The 20,837-nt window shown below is 37.7% G+C and overlaps 1 protein-coding gene across 1 annotated transcript in view; it reads right to left on the bottom strand.

The window, feature by feature from the left end:
* IFT74 (intraflagellar transport 74) overlaps positions 1 to 20,837 on the bottom strand; it is a 2,643,271-nt gene that overhangs the window by 2,404,026 nt on the left and 218,408 nt on the right. The window contains exon 6 of the mRNA XM_044061439.1: positions 11,894 to 11,954. Within this exon, the coding sequence (XP_043917374.1) occupies positions 11,894 to 11,954 (61 nt within the window). The remainder of the gene's footprint in view (positions 1 to 11,893; positions 11,955 to 20,837) is intronic.

Below are 20,837 nucleotides of genomic sequence, written 5' to 3' on the forward strand. Positions count from 1 at the left end.
TTCTGATAAATTAATTGCACACAAAGCTTACAGGCCTGTTTCTTACCTGGAGGCTGGGACATGATGTGGGAAGATTTGCACATCTGCTGCCACTGCTGTTTATATTCCCTATTTCCCTCCAGTCCAACAGGAAGTAGCTGATGTCATCACGCACGCCCCTGTAGGCATTTAAAGTGGTAAACTGGTAATAAAAAAAAAAAAGACTGGGAAATTCAGAAATTAAGGGGCCACTCGGAACTCTGTGGCACCCCAATATTTTGCTCTCAAAACCGGTAAATACCGAGGAATTCAGTATGGTTGAGAGGTCTATTTTGGAGTATGGATCAAAAATGATTCTGGTGTGACAGCTAAGGATATGTGGGAAGAGACTAAATAAAAGATAATACAAAAACTGAGAAAATGGAAGATTTGTTATATGGATATGGATAGTAAGATACAAACAGTTAAAATGTTTTTAGTCCCATTATTCTTGTAAACAGGTCAGGCATATTTTTATCAACCAGAGGAGAAATTGTGGCTAACAATTAATAAAGAGCTGAAAGACTTTATCTGGGAGGGAAAATGGCAAGAGTCAAGTGGGATAAGCTGATTCTTCTAGTAGAACAGGACGGACTGGGATTACCCGCTTTGAAGGGTATTTCAGAGCCACACAGTTAAGGCTCCTATACACAGCACAAGCAGAAAACTATAATTCAAAGTGTAACAAACTTCCAAAACAGGCGGCAAAGCACACAGTGTCCACTACAGTTAACAACTTCCAAATGGGCGGGAAGCCTACAACATAGGCTAGCAAACAGTACCACAGAGAAAGAGCGAAGCTCTAAACAAACAACTGGCAACAAGGACAAAGAGAGAGAACCTCTAACTTAAATGGTTCTAAAACAATACAATAAGAAACACGAACAACTCAACTAAGGGAGGACTAGGTCCTCTAACTAAAACGGGCCTAGCCCGTGGGAACAGTTAGGGATACCAGAAAATACACAAACACAGTGACAGCAGCAGCAAAAATTAGCTATTAAAATAGCTTTTGAGTGTAAAGCAACCAATTTCTCAAGAGAAATAAGTCAAAAAGAGGTACTTAGCCACAGCCAAGCAAGACTACGTCCGAGCTCTACAAGCGGCAAACGAGATCTGGGGATGCGAAGCAGTGTACCATGGTATACCCTCTTAGCCCAGCCAATCAGAGACTTTTGAACTAGTAAAATAGGCCGAGTCGGAGCCGATATTTGGCTCAGAACCCATGAGTAAGAATGTAGGCGAGATAGGACTACATAACATCTATAAATCAAAGTGGAAAGGGATGATGTTGAAACAGAGGGGAAGCTCAAAAAACAAGGAGACATTGGGATTTTGGGATTCCTATTAAATGATCGAAGACACATTCTTTCGAATGCGTCTTGATCTAACCTGAAAGCACGAAAAGGCAAAATAGTGAAACGGCTTATAAGCGAATTCTTTCCCAGGGACCTTCCGTTACTTTGCCGTTTTCATCACTGTAGTGAGATCTTGGAGTTGGTATATTCAAGTGGGGGGGGCAAAGCCTCCCACTTTATGTAATGTTTTAATTTTTTTTTTTTTTTTTTTTTTTTTTTTTTGTGGAACAGTGATTTGTTTTTTTCCCTTGGAAAAAAAATCGCTGTTCTAAGCGTTCGAGATTGTAAGCTTTCGCTTACATGGGTTCAATAAATAATCGTTCGCTTTTTTAAACGTTCAATAATTTAAAATAGACCTGGGATTTTGGATGCAGCCTTTAAGGAGAATAACAATAATCATACAGAATATTATAGTTATAAAGTAAGGAAAGTATCCTAATAACTAAGCTAACAAGATTCTGCTGATACACATGACTGCAATTAGGGATACAGACAACAGGCAAGAGGTGGCTGGAATATATTGGAGAAAACTGGCAAAGGAACCAAGGTATTGGGATCAAATAACTAGAGAGGGCTAAAGATGAGAGAATGGGAAGACACCAAAAATGTATTTGGACTGCAGATTAGAGACTGCCTTCCCCTATCCAGGACTGATATCAGAGTATAGGCAAACAGAAAGAAATAGGGGGGTCCTAAACAAAAGACCTGCAATGGTAGAGTTTTTAGTAGAATCTAGAACATAAGCTGCCATTACAAAAGGAACAGTTAGTAAGGCATATAAAATATTGCATGATAACTGTAAGAATCACTCAGAGGAGGTTAGAACAGATTGGAAAGAGAGACTGGATAAGCAATTCACAAAGAAACAATGGGAGGATATATGTATGTCTTCCAAATATGCAACATCTAGAAGATTTAGGATTTTTGCTTGGAAATGTTTACATAGATATTTTTATACCCCAAATAGACTACAGAGAATTTTTCCACAGGTAGACAGCAGCTATGGGAGGTGTGAGGGGGAAGAAAGAGATAACTGGAAACATATTTTCTGGGGGTGTGGTGAATTGACAGACTTTAAGGACTCCCTGCAGGATGAACTGTCAGAGATGCTGGGTGGACAGACTGGTGTGATGAGGGAGATGACTTTTCTGAGCTATGATACAGAATCTGAATTGCCTAGACATGGTGTCTAATTATGGTGACTGCCAACAAACCAATTACCAGAAATGGAAATCAAAATCTAAACCAATTATACTAGAAACAGTGAATACAGTAACAGAGATAAAACAACTAGAACTGAGATCTTTAGAAAAGGGTAGTAGCAAATTACACAGGAAGAAATGGGATTTGTGGGAACAATACATACAGGGGGGAATCAGGTTTAAAAGAAGACAGGACTTCAATGAGTTATGTAATGTTTGACTGAAAATGACTGGGTAGATGATACGTGATGTATAATGTTTGCAACTGGGAGTGTGTCAGTATGGTTTGTGATGTAAAATGCTTGCAACTAGGATTATGTCGGTCTGGTTTGTTTTCATTTATATAAATGTATGATTGCCTATGTCATAAGTGATGGTTTAATAAAGATGTTTCTTGTTTAAAGGGGGGGGGGGGGCAGGAATTAAATAGTTTATGTAATGTTGCTTAGGTTATATGATATATAGCAATATATGTGAAGTATAATGTTTATAAACATGAACTTAGTACAATTTGATTATTTTATATAAATGTAAATTTGCCTGTCTCACAAGTGATAATTCAATAAAGCTGTTTAAAAAATGAATATCATATCCTAGTCACTAGTTCTAAAATGCTTTGGCAGTCTGAACTGAAAAAATAAAAGTATTTTAAAATGTGTTTGATGACAATGAGAAGGCATTAACTGGGATTGACATGAAATCAAAAATAACTTAAAATGCATCTTCACTGATGACCAGTATTAAAATGACAAGCGAGGTGCATCAAAATTTAGGATAAAATGCTGGCAGGATCTTACAGTGCTTCACTGTAAAAGACATATTCTTTGGTCATTTCTATAAACAGCTGCAATATACTGGCTATACAGTTTTGATTTACAGACATTAATAAAATGCTAACCAAAAAACACCAAATGAGGTAATAATATACATCACAACGAACTCCAGGAATTAGACTTCAGGAATTTTTAAATATTTTATTCCAAAACCAATGCTCTTCACTTCAATATTCTTAACTCTAGTGCCTCGGCTACAACATAGCCTTTAACGAGTACATCCATTTTTCTAAAAACAGTCATCTTATATATTAGCCTTTAAGCAATTGAACAATTATTCAATTAACTTGTAGAAACTTTTTTAAAAGTTCATTAAACAATTGTTCAACTTAAGTCTTAACATTCAAAAGGAAAAGTAAGGTTTCAGATAAAGAAGCAAGGCAAAGACTGGAAAATAAGAGAAAAAAATAATCTTTTTTAAAACAGCCTTTCTGTACAGACATAGAAAGTGTGCACAGTTACTGGCCTGCATGATCAAACAAGATCAACTGTGGATATATCCTGTGATAACCACATCCAGGAGTGGACTACTGCTATTATGCAATGACAATATTTAAGAAAGAAATTGCTTACTTTTCTTAAATTATGTATTTGCATAATGGCACTTTAGCATTCTTCCACCTTTTTGACCATTGACTGAAATACTGCCCGTGTGTATGGTATATATGTCTCCACGCTTGCACAGTGCATTTGTGCAGTGCAAAGACGATGAGCAAAAGAGGGCATTCCTGTACTGGTTTGCCCCCTTGTTTTTTTTTTTGTTTTGCAAAACTGTAATGTTTGGCATTACTGAAATCATCAGTGATTTACCAGAATATTTAAAATGTTATGAGACAGGACAAAAATATGAAGAAAATGAGAGATGTTTTCCTAAAGTCTCGGCAGCTGAGAAGTAATGTTAACAGAAGTAAGACTGATCATACTACTTCGTAATTATACTTTTGAACTTTGGGGTTGGGAGCTGTCATGATTGTTAAGGTATTTACCTTACAAAGTCCAGGGTTTGATGACTACCTTTGAAGGGCGTTGGCTAGCATTAGAATGGTCCACAAGAGCATCTAGCCTATTACCTACATATGAAGTTATGAACTGTCCAGAGTTTTGCAGAACATCCTGATTGTACTCATATTTTCCTCTGTCCCTTGTGAAATATCTGTAGACAGCTTTACTTAGGATATACCAACAGAAAGTCCAACTGCTCAACAATACTTTTGCATCAGGACTTCTTTCGGTTGGGATATGTCCACTTTACAATGGGCATGCTGATTGGGTGTTTAACCAACATGCAAACTTGTGAATATTAATCATCATATATTGTACAAATTACATTAAATACTGAGTGATATGCTTGAAATGCATGAATATGTTTTTCTTCTCCAGCTACCATAGTATTACAATGGCATTTTTGTTTCCAGTAGACAAAAATCTAACTTCATTGTCATGAAGTACTAGGCATTTTTTTTCTCTAACATTTGTCTAAAATAATGATACCAATTTAATCTTCAATGTAATAAAGGGCATACATAATGCAAAAAAGGCAATGTTATATAGCATAATGACATGTGGGTTTGCTTACTGGAAGCTTCTGAATGGTGGAATGTTTTACAAAACTGCAAGCTAATATGTATCAGGTGGCACTATCTTCCACTAGTTTTGTTTGAACAGCAATGACAGGACGTGCAGTGACAGCTGAAATTGTTAGGAATTGATCAAGCAGTGAAGAAAAGTGACTAGAGCATGTTAGATTCTCCTGTAGTTACAAGAAGTAAGAAGCCTCTGTTATTTTTCTTGCCACAGGCACCCTATGTCTGGTAACCACCCTTTCTACATTTTGTTTACTTACTCCTTGAGCAAATAGATTTTGTACTCTGGAGTTGTTAGCAAATAATACTTGCTTAACAGCAACCTTTCAAAAGTCAAGGGTATTTTATAAATACTTTCTTATTTTCCCTTTGGCACTCAGCAATTCCTCCTCTTCTTGTTTTGTGAGATTCTCTTCTCAGTTTTTTAACCTTTGCTAAACCCTCTAGCCTTGCAATAGCCCTTTCCAATTTCTGTCTCCTAAGTCGTTGTACTACAAGTTTTTGTGCTCTGGTGTTATCAACCTTTCAAAACTTGTGCATATTTTCCAAATACTCTCTTATTTCCCCTTTGGAAATCAGCAATTGGGCCTCTTCTTTTTCTGAGTGATTCTCCTTCCTCTGTAAAAAGTTAACCTTTATCAACCCCACTAATTACTTCATATCACTTCTTTCCCACATCTCTCTTTCTAATTTCCACCTTATCTTTAAACTGCATTTTCATTTTATCCCACTCACTAGGTATCCCTTCTATCTAGCTATATTTCTATATTTCTAATAACTCTCAAATAATTTCTACTACTCATTCCTTAAATACACCATTTTAGCAGATAAATAGGAAAGTTCCACTGTCTCATTTTTACTTCATTACCCTGTGTCTTTATTTTAGTCATTACTGGTGCATGCTCTGAAATAGTTATTGGATGTGATTCAAAGCTTTCAATTAAATATCCAGGCTCTTCTGAAATATAATTTCTATCCAGTCTGGCACAGCTATTGTACCTTTGAGAATAATATGAAAATTCACTCAGAGTTCCTGCTACTGTAGCCACATTTTTCCATTCCTTATATTCTCATACAAGTATTCAGAAATCTACCCCCTTCTGTTATACTTTGCTTCTAGGTCCCCTTGCTGCATCCTCATGATCGCAAATCAGGTCCCAGTCCCTACCCATATATAACATCCCCTACCGAAATGTGATTATTTCTCCCAAAATTCTCTTTAAGCTCCATAACAATAGTTTTAGATGGGATATGGATATATGCCAATGTAATCTTTCTTCCTTGCCAATAACCCCTTTTTAACACAAATCTACCATTATTGTCTTTTTCAACCATCTACCACTACTGGAGCCTCTATTACAATCTGTTATTACTCCCCCTTTTCTTTTTCCGTGATATTCTAGTGAATGTCTAATATCAAACCCTTTCTTTGCCAAATTCACACAGTCATTTCTAACCAAATGTATCTCCTGCAACATAGCTACTAGCATCTCACTTCTTAATGTAATCCAGTACTTGCTTGGTTTTTGTCTATAACTGCAATGCTACTTACATTCCAAATTAATAGTGTTAAAAGTCATTCCAATAAAAAAGCTATTACTTTCACATATTCTGCATGACAGTTGTTTCAAATATATGTTTCCAACTTGCAACTTACATGCATGCACTAATGCTTGACAGTCTGAACTTGTAAGCAAATCTTGATTCTCATCTCAGTTTGAACCCATGTCACATTTTCCCAGACTTTTTTCATGAAAAAACACTCAGAAATAAAATACATCAACCACATTTAACACACAGCAGACACATAAAACTAAATACCTTCCCAAAAAGGAATTTACCCCACTACATAACATCAGATGTCATAAACAGACAACTACAACCACAGGCTACTCTATTCTAAAGCTAGGTTCAATCATACTGAAAGCACTTGCTAGAGCTTGTGTTCTCTCTCTTGCACAGATACCATCTGCCATGTCTTACCTCCATTTTCCTCTCAGTAACTAACTTTTAGCCTTAAGGAGAAGTGTGAAAGAAAAGTACCCTTAAATGAATAAACTAAATTATGCACTATTATATTTAATGCATTAAAGTACTAATGTTGCTAGGAATACAACTACTTGCAAAATAACAATTCACCTCCCAAAGTTTCAAACTTCATCAAACTTCATTTATTTTGGTTGAACTGCCTGTCAGTTCCCATCTAAATACCAAGTGTAATTTTTTTATACAAATAAACCAGAGAACATTGCTCAGTCCTTTCCTTAACTGCTTGCACCTGAAGATTCACCACCTGTAACTGAAAGCATTTACTGATTACAAAAAAAAAAAAAACAGTTAATGAATTTATAAATGCCTTGGGATTCTGGTAGACATCTTTCAGAGCACATTGGTCAGACCATTTACTTGCTGCTTTTTTGTTCTTTGTTTTCCAGTAAAAAAAAAAAAAAAAGAAAAACTGTGGTAATAGAAAAATAAATATATCTTTTTAAATACTAGAAAACTACCACATATATTGCCTGTTTGTAATAAAAACTTCCCCTGTCTGCATTATAAATCAATCTCAGTCTAGACGTCTACCTGTATAAAACAGGGGAAATTATTATATTTTAATACATATAAAATATGATCAATACATTTTTACACCACCCAGCAGCCTAGGATCACAACATTATATTGCTTATATCCAGCCTTTATCTTTTACAGTGTAAAGTCCAGATACATTACAGTCAAGAAAAAGTATTTTCTTACTTTAATATCACTAGCATAAACAGGAGTTACTGAGAAGACTCCACTTAATTCACATTTAATATACCTCTACATACTAAACAGAACTACTTTACAATATAACATGCAATTTACTTTAGGACATTTACTATACAATTACTAAGAACATTGTAATTATATTTACATCTCTAGTCCCTTCATTGCCCTTATAAACATTAACGTCAAAGTGGGAATTATACCTTAAGAGTCCCCCACTAATTTAATACAGTTAAACTTCTAATCTTTTTCAGCAGTTTTTCTTACAGGCCCACGGTTCTTGTGTCTAACCTGCATCTAGTAGGAATGACAGTTTACAATTATTGCATTTAATTTCCAATTTTGCATTACTGTTGGTCTTCTTCCTCATCATCTTAACCTCCCAATACTAGCCACCGCTTCAAGTCCAATGTACTCCTGAGTTTTCATCAGCTCCAGGACTTTTTTTGGTCATGCAATCACTTTCCTTTAGAACAAAAGACAAGGTTTTACTAGCACATTCTCTCTTTGGACGTTATTATAAGAAGTATGAAAAGCAGAGTCTACTTCAGCTTGCTGGCTCACTCACTGTTAGCTTTTTATTTCATTAGCCTTTCCCGCATCCAAAATGTCTTTGAACCTCCAGGGAAAAATATTTAAAAGACAGCTGCATACAGCAACTTGACTCTCACCTGCCTCTCCATATCCCCTGACTGCAGAGATAAACTTGCTCCTTTTCTGTCTAGCATACAGTGAATAGGCATTCTCCACAAATACTCTGGTGTCCCAAATTTTTAATACTTTTCCCTTCTTTCATAGCTTTGTTACGAACAGCTCCTTCTGCTGATATAACTACATATTTGCCAATATGTCTTGGCGACTTTCTCATAGCCAAATTTTAAGTATGCACACATTTCCTTTCTATCAGCAAATTTTATTGTGGAATATGGAATGCTGTGGAATATCAGTCCAATTGCTTATTTGTACTTTCATAATATTAATGCAGTCTAATTATTCCACTTTATCTGGTATAGCAGAACATCTTATGTTTTCTTTGCATGCTCTGTGTTTCAAATTATTATTTTCTGAAACAGTTCTTCTTGAGAAGCCTCATACTCAACCATTCTGTCCTTTGTTTCATCCTCTAATTTTTGTAGTTTTATCAGCTCATATGAATAGTTACTTAAAGTCTATTCTATTCTTTACAGCCTTATGTCATTTGACTTTATATATTCCTCCAGAATTTCACTTATTTTAAACATCGCCAAGTATGTGATTTATTTTTCCCTAAATAACTGGAGGCCATACTTGCACCAAAGCTGAATCTGGAATTGCTTGTTGCTGAACAGCCACAAGGCCCTTTACAACTAGAGCCTTTTCTTCTCCTTTACTGCTTGATATTCTCTTATATTATTCAGATTTCTTCTTAGATGATATCTAAGAAGCATAATGAGCAATTGAATTTTACCAAGACTCTTCACTTTTACTGGCTTTTTAACACTGCTAGCATTTTTTCACGCTGGAAGAGCTCTGTAATCAACCTGCTGCTTGGCTCCTCCAAGATACTGGGTGTACTGTCAATAACTGCAGAGTTCTTTTACCTGGTTTAAGCTACAATGGAGTTCTCCAGTAGTAGTGTTCATGGACACCAAGTTGCTTAAGGTTAGGTATGACTGTTTATGGAGTATTCCGTATGCAGGGGTTAACTGCAAGTGGGGAATTTGCTTTAAAGGAACAGCCAGTTCAGTTTTCTTGGGGAAGTGCAGTAGGGACTCACTGCTTTTATGCCAGCAGCAAATTATGCTATTTTTGGCAGTTGTGTTCTGGGACTAAACAAAAAGGCACTAAGTGTACAAGTCCTTGTATGGGATCTGCCTACCTCACTCACCCCTATCCCTCCTAGCTGACATCTAACCAAAATGATCTACACAAGTCAAAAAAACTTGAAAAAGAAATAAGGTTCCGCAAACAGGCACTTACCTGAAACATGAAAAAATAAAGCAATGGTACCAACAACCCAAGGAAGATCAGTCCAACAGATGCACGGCCTGTGTTCGGGCTGGCAGAGAGACAGGCTGGAGCACTCATGCGTACTTCTTACTATATACCCAAATGCATATTAGCTGAGGTCATGTACTGGATTGTACAACCTCAGGAAGCTTTAGTATCCTGGCCAGTGAAAACTCATATATTAAGAATACTGCAAAAGTGATTTCAGTCAGGACATTCTCTCTTCTCTCTGCAATTTATTCCTTTTGATAAGTGAATGCCATCACCCCTAATGATCACACTCCTAATGGAGAAGTCTTGGCTAATAATGCAACTACAGGTAACTTTAGTGCTGTGTGTGACTGTGAGTCTGTGTGTGGACAGGTGTGTGAGTGCCTCTAGGAACACGACTGCAACTGAAAGGATGTATACATGGGAAGGTCGCACTACAGGAGGTGGTTATAGGATATCAAATCTGCGTGGGAGCATACATGTGGGAGTATTCAAGAGTGTGTAAGGGCTTGTGTGTGATTGGTCATATGTGTGTATGCACTAGTGCGTGGACATCTGAATATGTGTGCATGTGCATGTAGGCTCTTATGATACTGTGAGGTTTGGGCTGTTAAGGAAAACACTAACACGATCAACTCTGACAGAAATGTATTTGATTCAGAGACATGGTAATGAACTGCTTCTCTGTACAGCTTTGCCATGTCTTTGAATCGACGATTCTCCCACCTCACTAATTATCCAACCCATGTTGGCCAATTAGCATAGGTAGAGCAAATCTTTCTGAATCCTAACAAAATGTAGCAGAGATAATTAAAAGCCCTTTTAATGCTTAAAAATTAAAAACCAAGACATAAGTATCCATCAGAAAATTACCTGTCCTTACAATCAGTAATGAGGAAAATTTGGATTCGGCAAGCTTTTCAAAATGTTTTAAACTCCGTACAAAGAAATAAGTGCCAAAAGCATAAAGTAATTAACATAAATATAAACATGGAAGCAACATTAATTATAAAAGTGTTCTAAAATAATTACTTTGAAATGTTATAAATGCTAATTTTCTATAAAAAGCATACAAAACTGAAAGCTTGGCCATCTTAGAACAAATTAATATTATAGAAAAGTTTAAATTATATTTTTTCATTTCAAAATATTTTGAAATATCATAAATCTGTCAAAACTAATGATGATAATTTAAAAATAATTTCTGATTCTATAAATGACAGTTACATTAAGCACACAAGAAAAACACAAATTGTCTAAATCCATGGAAAGAATTAACCTTCCACAACCACTGTGCTATTATAGAAGGGACAGGGTTAAAGATAAGGAAAAATACAAAGGAAATGCAAGGGTGAAGCTGACTAACTGCTACAGAGAAACCAAAATGTGATATAATCAAAGTACTGCTCAGAGACTCTAGTCTAAACAATTAAACGGGGGTCTACAATACAGACCCCCAATTAACTCTAAACACAGAAGCCACAAAATGCAGTAAAAAATAAGATAAGATAAACAATGGTTGTTTTATCTCCTGAAGCAGTAAAAGACCACAGGAATGAAGGCAGCCCAATTTTACAGTTTGAATAAATGCATTCTGAGATTTCAGAATGTGAGAGGAAGCATCAGCCAAAGGAAGGAAACAATTGCTGTATTTGTGGCTGATGGGAGTTCGGAACTCCCAAATGAAAGGGATAACGGCACTTAGTAACAGGCAGTTGTAATGATGACAATCATAAGCGTTTATTTATCTGAACTTTCTGGTTTGATGCTGCAGGAATACTTTTCATTACAGCAGTTGACTTGGGAACTCAGAAAAGCTGCCAGGACTGCATAGCCTTCCTGACACTCAGAGAATTACCCAAAGGTGAGACATTTGAATACCAGCCACTGTCCTAATTACTTAAGAACATGTAAGCATGCAGTAGGATACACAGTTTTCATACTATTGTATAAGTTCATTAAAAAGTGTAACACTGATGCTACACAGAGCAGAGAATTATTGTTAGGAAAGGTTAGAAATGATCCATTAAAAAAACAGCCAGCCAGACCACAGAAATGATGCCTAGCGTATCTACTCATTCGACATCAAAAAGAAAAGAAATTATATATACATAAGAACACAAAGAAAAGAAGCACACTGAGAACTATGGTCTTACCATATTACAGTCTGCCAGCTGCCCCTGAAGCTCCTTAATTTCTGTAGCCAAAGCCTCTGCCCTGTAGACAAAATGCAAACAGGTATTATTTGTTAAAAATTAACAATTAAATTGACTGGTGTCGGTGATAAATAATACTGACCTAAACCCTAGCTTAGTAAGAATGCAAAATAAATGTCACCACATACTTAAAAAGCATTCCTCTATAAAGTTTCAGTCTACTGTGGGTTGGAGCATTAGTCTCACAATACTGATAAGGTGATGCTTTATATAAACAGTATATGTAATAAAACCTTCAGAACCTCCTCCGACTGTTTCCAGTTAGATAAGCTGAAATAAGATGTGTTATATGTTAAACTTCCTAAAAGCTCTAATTCATTGCTAACTGGATTTGTAATTATAAGTTTAGCCAGGAAGTAAAGTGATCCTTACAGACCATTTTCAGCCACAATCATCCAGGCTACAACAGAAAGGGTAAATATAATATATATGGAATTGTTAGAGTAATCGATTACACAGCATGGTTTTGAGGGACGATGGTCACTTAACAACAGTGATTGTACTGATACAGTATTCTCACATCCACAAACATTTATGTTCTTCTGAACTGAGTCCATATAATGATCTGTTCTTTTGGCAGTGCACAATAAAATAATTACTATTTTATTTTATCAGCATATTGTAAAACAATATCACTCTATATGGAGGTCATGATAGCATCATAGCTGGTTTCTAAGCTATTGGCCCTAGGGTCTTTATAAGCCTAGCCATGTTATACCCTTGTTCCCTTATTGACCAGGTTGTATGATCTATATTTGCAGCATGAGTCTATGATCAGCACCGACCACCTTTATCCAAGAGAGACATAGGTGACAACCCAGGGTAAATTTACGGTCTCCCATTCAGTTGTCTAAGTTACGCTTAAATAGGGGCTCTGTTTTACGTGAATTGGGAGTTTATTCCACAGGAGTGGCAATCTCTGGGAGATATACCTGTCTCTCAAGCAAGTCCTGTTAATGTACTAGGATAGGTTAAGATCCCTATAGCAAGTGAATCTTGTCCCATTTGACTTGCAGATATACAGCATTTCCATTAGGGCAGGGTCCGAAACTGATCTGTAGGCCAGGCACAAGTAACCTCTCAGCAGCCTATAAGATACAGAGTACAATGACAGGGCCTTTAGTATGTCCCTACAAATCATGGGTTGAAGGTCCCCAAATTCACGGTATAATTAAAGTTCATGAAATTAAAATTGTTTTAATCTTTGATGTTAGCCAGAAGTGCTCTTTGCAGCACCCACAATGTGCACACTAATGACACCTTCTGCAATTTGTATGGAGTTACATGCATCTTGTGGAAGTACTTTTCTTTCCCCTAATTTCTCTCTTAATCTTTTTGAATATTTTCTGTCTGGAAATTCCCGGCTTCTTGCATAATAGTAACAATACATAACTTCTTTCTTATCCTCAACAGTCCACTCTGTTGTCTTCATGGCTTTTCTTTGGCCTCTCAGTTTTGTGATTTTCATGGACTGTTACTTCTTTTACAACAGGGAAGCCATCCTCCCCCTGAGTCTGGCCTATCACCATTGTAGGAATGTTTCTGTGCCTTGAGGATTCTACACTTTCATTTTTTCCAGTCCTGGCACCAGTGTGCCTACCAGGATTGGGCACTTTTTTATCCTGGGTCTTGTGTACCCAGCTATCTTTTTTTATTTTTTAACCTACTTTTGCCCATGATATATGCTATAGAAATCCAGTCTATATCTCAGTGTCGTCTTAGTGAGATTTTGTAAAACAACAGGGTCCACCTCATGAAGGTACTCACCAAGACTTGAGGATGAATTAAATTTCAGCAATACTATTCTCTTTTGCTTCCTGACTTATCATCTGTCCATTCAGACCCCAACCATGATGACTCTTCTCCATGGCCTTGCAGATAAGGCTAGTTAGACTTATAGGTCTATAGTTCCCAGGGTTGGTTGATGGACCCCATTTATGCAAGGGAATTACTGTTGCTGTCTTTCACTCTGCTGGGACAAAGCCAGTACTGTGGTCGAACAGAGTGCCAAATGGTTCTGCTAGGTCCTGTTTTAGACCATTTAGTAGGCAGCCCGGGATGTTATCCAGTCCCACAGAGGCTGTGCTTTTGGCCATGGAGATTGAGGTTATGACCTGCCCTTGGGAGATACTAGGTAGACGACTGGTGACATGTATGCTTTGGGATATGTTTGGTGGAGAAAGGGGGGGTGAAGTTTGCACCAAATCTGTCTAATAGCAGGTTGGCAATGTCCTCAGGGTCAGTATGATTGCTTCTGTCTACTACTAGTTTGACATAAAGCTGGGTCTTCTCTTTTAGATTTCTGATATAGCTAAATAATGCCTTGTGATTATCCTTAGCTAGGGATGCTAGTTTAGCTTTGTAACTGGCTTTAGAGGACTTTACAAGATATCTAATGTGCTGTGAAGGGTGTTTTTCCTCGCGTCAATTCCCTCTTGTTCTTAAACTTTAATTTCTTCCTCTTGTTGTATAACCTATTTATGCTTGATGTCCATCATGGTGGCTTGTTTTTCTGTGGGAACCTTGTTTTGATCCGTTCAGATACAGCAGAGTCTATACATTTGTAGAGGTGTTTATACAGAGCATTTGTGTATACCTTTGCATAGAAGTCATTGTTGACAGTGGTAGCATGGGTTTTGAAACTATTTATGCCATCACTTAGGAGGCTATAGTTTGCTTTGGAGAAATTAGTTATCCTTTTTTGCTGTTGGCAGGTGGGTGGTCAGGTATGACTGTTACTTCGAATGAGACTGATTCATGATCAGACCTTTACCAGGGTGGGCAACACAAAGGGGGTAGTGCAGAAACCCCCTATGTTGGTAAGTACTAAGTCTAGTACATTCAAGCCCCTTGTAGGCGAGCATACTATCTGTTCAAGAGCATTTGTATTAAAAAATTCCAGGAACCTTAGAGCAAGAGTGTTTGTGCTCATATATGACTCCCAGTCGATGGAAGGATAGTTGAAATCACTCATGACCAATGTGTTTGGCTGTATAGTGAGTGACTCAAATAGGTTCAGGTAGGCAGAGTGGTTCTTGTGAATCATGGTGGGGAACCTATAGCTAACAATGATATGGAAAGGGGTTTTACCTACAGTTAGTTGGACTTGGACTAGCTCTAAGGAGTTGTACTGTTTGACCAGTCTTGAGGTGTATTTGTCTTTAATGAAGATGGACACACCTCCGCCTTTGCTTCTTTCACACTCGTTTTGAGGTCTGAATGTATGGAAGGCATTGTAGCCTTGCATGGCCGGGGTGCTCTCTATGGCCTTGAACCATGTCTCTATAACTGCACAGACATTGGCATCTTCCAAGGTAAGGAGTGCTTCCAGTGAGTGCAGTTTCCGATTTAGACTCCTAACATTAAGCAGCATAACCTTGAATTTGTCCCTACTGGATTTTTTATGTCAGATTTTGTTGTTATGACACTGACTAAAAAGGCACTATGGGGGGAGGCAAGTACCTTTGCCAATAACTGAAAGTCAAGAGGTGACACGTGAAGACAATCTCTGGCAATGCAGTGTGGTCTGTTGAACATATATTCCCAGGCTGACAGATATTGTCTCCCCCTGGACTGACCAAGAAGCTAAACCAATTGTTGAAGTCAATCATTTTTTGTTTATATTGAGGCATCATAGTGGGTGAAGGCAGAATGCTGCTTAGGGCTAGGGACACACCTGCCTGGGACACACAATCTGAGAGCTCAGTCATGTCTCGCTTCATATAGTCCAGTGAGGTATGTCTCAAGTCATTCACTCTAACATGGACTATGACAGAGTCATAACGGTATTTGCTGTTGAGAGACTTGAGTGAGTGTGTGATCTTACAGACCCTGGCACCTGAAAGGCAGCTGACCATGACCTTCCCCTTGCCCAGCCTGGTAAGGGGGACATCTGTGTGTCTCACTATGAAGTCACCTATGACCAAGACATTTGGTTTTGAGGTGTTTTGCCTTAGGGGCTTATTGGCTGAGATACTGTCGTGTGTATTATGTGTAATGGGTTCTGTTGGGTCTGGAGTGTATGCAGTAGGTTTGCAGTTTGGAGGTCTCTGATCTTTAGGCCGGCTTCTAGCAAGTACCTCCTTGTATGTGAGATTATGTGTTGTGAGCTTATGTGCAAGAAGGGAAGTGTGTGTGTTGACAACCTGTTTGATATCTGGTTTGCTGTTATGTGAGACAACTGATTCCAAATTCATACTATAGATACATCTCTAACATGTTGTATTTGTTTGTTTTAGGAGTAACTGGTTGTCAGTACATGAGGCAATTGCTACATTGCCTCAGGATTTCCATGTCAATCAGGCTGGCTGGAGAATTGATAGGAAACTGTCCGCCCATTATAGCAGGTATATACTGTTGTAACTGGTGGGGAGTGGGCTAAATGGACAAGGTTTTGCTGTAAAACTAACAAAAAAGTGGCTATTCTATAGAGGGCTAGGGGTAAAAAACTGCATCAGTGCTTCACAATGTACAAATGAGTTGCTCACAGGGCAGTAGTGCAATCTCTGAGCAGCTCCTGTAAACTGAACACAAACCCATGCAAACATGACGCTTAAATACAAGCAAAGTTAAACGATTTTAAACAAAGTAACCAAAGGGAAAGCCCAAGACTGAGTGTTATTCCAGCAGTCCCCAACTCAGATGGGTCCTTGGCTGCACACTTCTGCCACAAGGGTGCAGGGGGGGCCTTCTTAATGCAAGACGGTTTTAGTGCTCAAATGATACCAAACAGTTTTTGATTCAGTAAAACTAAATCTAGCCAATGGTATAAAATGCAGAAATACTAGAAATTCAAAGTGCAGAAAATCACAGTCCAGACACCAAAAAAAAAAGTTTAAATAAAGCAGCAATTCAGTAGACCACAAACCTTCCTATTCTGAAGTAACTAGTCTGGAACCCAAATGCTAAAACCAGAACAAAGACACTTAGAGTAACAGGTACAATAATCCTTCATTAGCAATTCCCAGCTTAGAAGGGTGTAGGCTACACTCTCCTGCCAGAAGAGTCTAGACAACAAACATTCCTAATGTAAAATAACTGGTATGGAGTCCAAGTGCTTAAACCAGAACAAATACACTTTTAAAATAACAGAGACAATAAGCCTTCAACCAGCAATTCTCAACTTAGAAGGATGTACGCTACCTCTCCTGCCACAAGAGTGTAGACTACAAACCTTTTTAATGTAAAACAAATGGCCTGAAGCCCAAGTGCTTAAACCAAAACTAAGAGGCTTAGAATAACAGTTACAATTTAATCAGGCTATTACCAAGCAGTAATAAATGCATCAGAATAAATGCAATTGAACACTTTTAGGAACAAGCAGCAAACATAAAATAAAGTAATAAAGTAGGAAGAAACACAAATACAGTAAAAGCAGCTGAATAAAGTTAATTTGTTTAAGTTAAGTGGGAAAGAAGGAAACCGAGGATAATTCAAGGTTAAGAAACTAAGGGGATGTGTCTTCCCAACTGATATCTCCATACTCAGTAGAACGAGTTGATGAGATGGGACTGGGAGGATTGTCCAAAATCAGATTTGTAACTTTTAAGATTTTAAGATTAAAACTTTTAAGATTAACTTGTAAGATTTGAGGCAGGCAACTCAAAAGCCACCAAGTTTAAGAATACAACAACAGTTGGGCAGATGGGTGAGGAAAATAAAATGCAGACAGAGATCAACAATATTTAGGCAGAGTACAGCAAGCAAGCCAAATAAGCACTCCAGCTAAACAGAGATGCCTCCAAGTATTTCTAGCTAAATGAAGAATGTTGTTTCTCAGCTCCTCCAACTAATTAGCTGATGTTATTCACTGTTTGCAAATGAATTCTTTGCTAACTTTTCTGACTCAAGCAACACCTCTTAAAACTCCAAAAGAACAGAAAACTTAAAACAAATGTAATACAATAAAAAGATTTTAAAAATAAAGTAACCAAATCTTAAATGAAAAACTTTAATTCAAAATAAAATGCAGAGATCAGGAATATTCAGGCAGAGTACAGCAAGAAAGCCAAACAAGCACTCCATCTACACCAAATTGTCTAGGTGACTACCCAAGATCTAAATAACATTGCAGTTGAGATTTACTATAATATTAACCTTTGTTGCTAAACAACCTGTTATTATTAAAGTGTGCACAAAACATCTGAAGTCTAAGAGGCACAATCATACTTAAGACGTGGTGAAAGGTAAATAAAGGATCAGCTTCTAAAAAATACACTGACATGACGAGTGTTCATATATCAGTACTATTTCATTTTGAGAGGATTTTAGAACTAGATTAAAACAAATGATTTGGATTCCAAAACAGTTGATCATAAAATATACAGCAGAATAGATTGTTAGCTCTTTTCCCCTATGCATTCCCAGGAACTGCCTGATGGTTCCTCTGCATTAACCAGATTTGCCCATTTGTCCCATGGAGATGTAAGCCAGGCATCCCCATGCTAGTCAAGAGCCCTATAGCAGACTTGTTCTTGGCTAGGAATCTCAAGCTGCTCATCCAACCTTGGGTTAAGAGTAAGATAGTAAGGAGTGGGCCATCTTACTGGTCCTGTGGGTTGGTCTAACCTGTCCTCCAAAGACCAACCCTCTCTCTTAGGAGGTGTGCTATACCTGCCTCTGAGAGGATGTGTGCCTCCATACGTTGAATTTGCCTAAGCTTACAGAGTGAATGGACATGGCAGTGCACACCTGCTAGACTTGAACTTCATGGGGTAACATCTAGTGGTCCTGCCAGGTGTCACCCATATGCTGAGCCACAGTCACCTCCAATCTGCCAGGATGAGCAACGTAGCAAAAAGACACTCACTCCTTTCATCCCCTGACAGTTCCTACAAGCTATCAACATGCTAATCAAACTCAGTTTGCCTCTAATATAATCAGGGATTTGTTCCTCTATACCACTGAGCTGACTAAGGAACCAACTAGTTTATCTCAGAGAAGTAAGGCTCTGTGCTGTTAAGAAGCTTTAACCTGCGGTCCTGGGTTTCACTTGCTCAACATCCATTTGCCATCTAAGTGAATCTGAGCAAGTCTCTTGATCAGGCAGTGTTCCCAGGTCATCTCATAAAAGGAACACTTGTGTCCAGTGAGTTTACCCACTTAAATAAATAAAGCATAAACAAACAAGGAGAAGCAAGCCAATTATTGCACAAGAAGACTCTGCAACAGTCCTACCAAAGGAAGATCTAGTTCTAAAGCACAAATTTATTCTATAGTGTCTTTATATGTAAGTAATAAATTTATTCTATAGTGTCTTTACAGGTAAGTAATAATGATCAGTGGTTGTAGCACAGATAACAGCTGTAGGCACAGTCTTAAATATCCACTACAAGCAGGAGTTCTCTGTGTGCTCTGGTTTCCTCCCACATTCCAAAGTAATGCAGTGGGCGGACTAGACATAAAAAACAGCCATAGGTGTGAATATGTGTGTGTATGTGTAATACTGGAAGAAAAACGTTGACACCTGGCAGTGTTTACAATGGCTCTAAATTGTCACCGTTGACTTGACAACCCAACCCCATGTGTAAAAACGGGAAATAGGACTTGTGGATGGACAAGCAGCCACAACTCTAGTCACATGTCTTTCTATATAATTAGGACTACACAGACCTTTTAATGGTAGAATGTTATGCATATAATACAGTTAGCTATTTCAACAGTCAGTGTATTCAGTGGCCTTTATTCCCAAGCATCTTTACCAAAAGAAATGAACTACCTGTACTTTCTATATGAAGTTTAAACCCAAGCGGTATAATCAAAGCTCCATATATTATTATCAGAGACAGTCTAAGCACCCAAGAAAAAGAATGCAAAGTGGATGCACTGTTGTAAGGAAATAAAACATACCATCTTCTACAGGAAAGAATGAATTGTCCTTATGGGAGCTACTTTCTAAAAGCAGATACCTTATTTACACAATCAAGAGTATCAAGAGTGTTCTGTCAAAGCTAATTATCATAAGAAAAACTTTCTAAAAAAAAAAAAAGTGAAGATTTTAGAGCAGGCAGGTAAGTGAAAAAGGGAAATGTGGATGTTTCTCAAGCATAATGCAGAAATCCAAAAAAAGAAATTAAGTACTTACCATAAGGTTCCATCTGTGTTGTCCATTTTCATTCTTCTTCAACAAATGGATTCTGATCCCATCCCTCGGATCCAGCTTGGCCATTACAAAAGCTCATAACTCTCAAGCTTCTCCCTTACCCATAATGCACCAACCCCAAGTACCTCAGATCTTGTTTGCTGATTTTACTAGAAAGAAACATTTGTAGTCAACAAGGAAGAAGACCTTATCTGGAGCTCAATATAAACAACATTGATGTTGCTTAACCACTCATTCTTCTAGGAGTTTTCAAGGTCGGGGGTTGGTGGGTGGGGAGATGAGGACAAATGACAATGGACGACACAGATAGAACGATACAGTAAATACTGTGACGATGTGAGGTATTGCCAGCTATGCCAGGAGAGGTAGGACCGTGGATACATAACATATGCCAGCGTAGCTAGCTGGAGTTTTGTAAAGAATTATATTTCATTTGTATATCAAACCAATTTGTACAGGTGTTTGTGTAGAAAATGTATTTGTAAAGTTGCATGTGTGAATAAATGTACCAACAGTGTACCTGCTGGACAGAAAAAGAAATATACCTGAACGTCAAACTGCATTACAACTGTTGAAATGAATATTGTAACACAGGATACTGGAAAAGAAAATGTTAATCTCAGTTCAGCTAAGTTTGAAAAATAGTCTGAAATTAAATGACCTGGTAGGCCATAAAGATTGTATCTTACAGCTCGGATTGCAGTCAGAGACAAAATGTCTGTAAAACAAGGACTAGGAATCCAGCTGTATTGTCATTAGCAGTGAACTAATTGCTACCCTTTA

This window comes from Protopterus annectens, chromosome 2.part0 (assembly GCF_019279795.1).
Source record: "Protopterus annectens isolate FY-2018-M chromosome 2.part0, PAN1.0, whole genome shotgun sequence".
In the NCBI taxonomy this organism is placed as follows: domain Eukaryota; kingdom Metazoa; phylum Chordata; order Ceratodontiformes; family Protopteridae; genus Protopterus; species Protopterus annectens.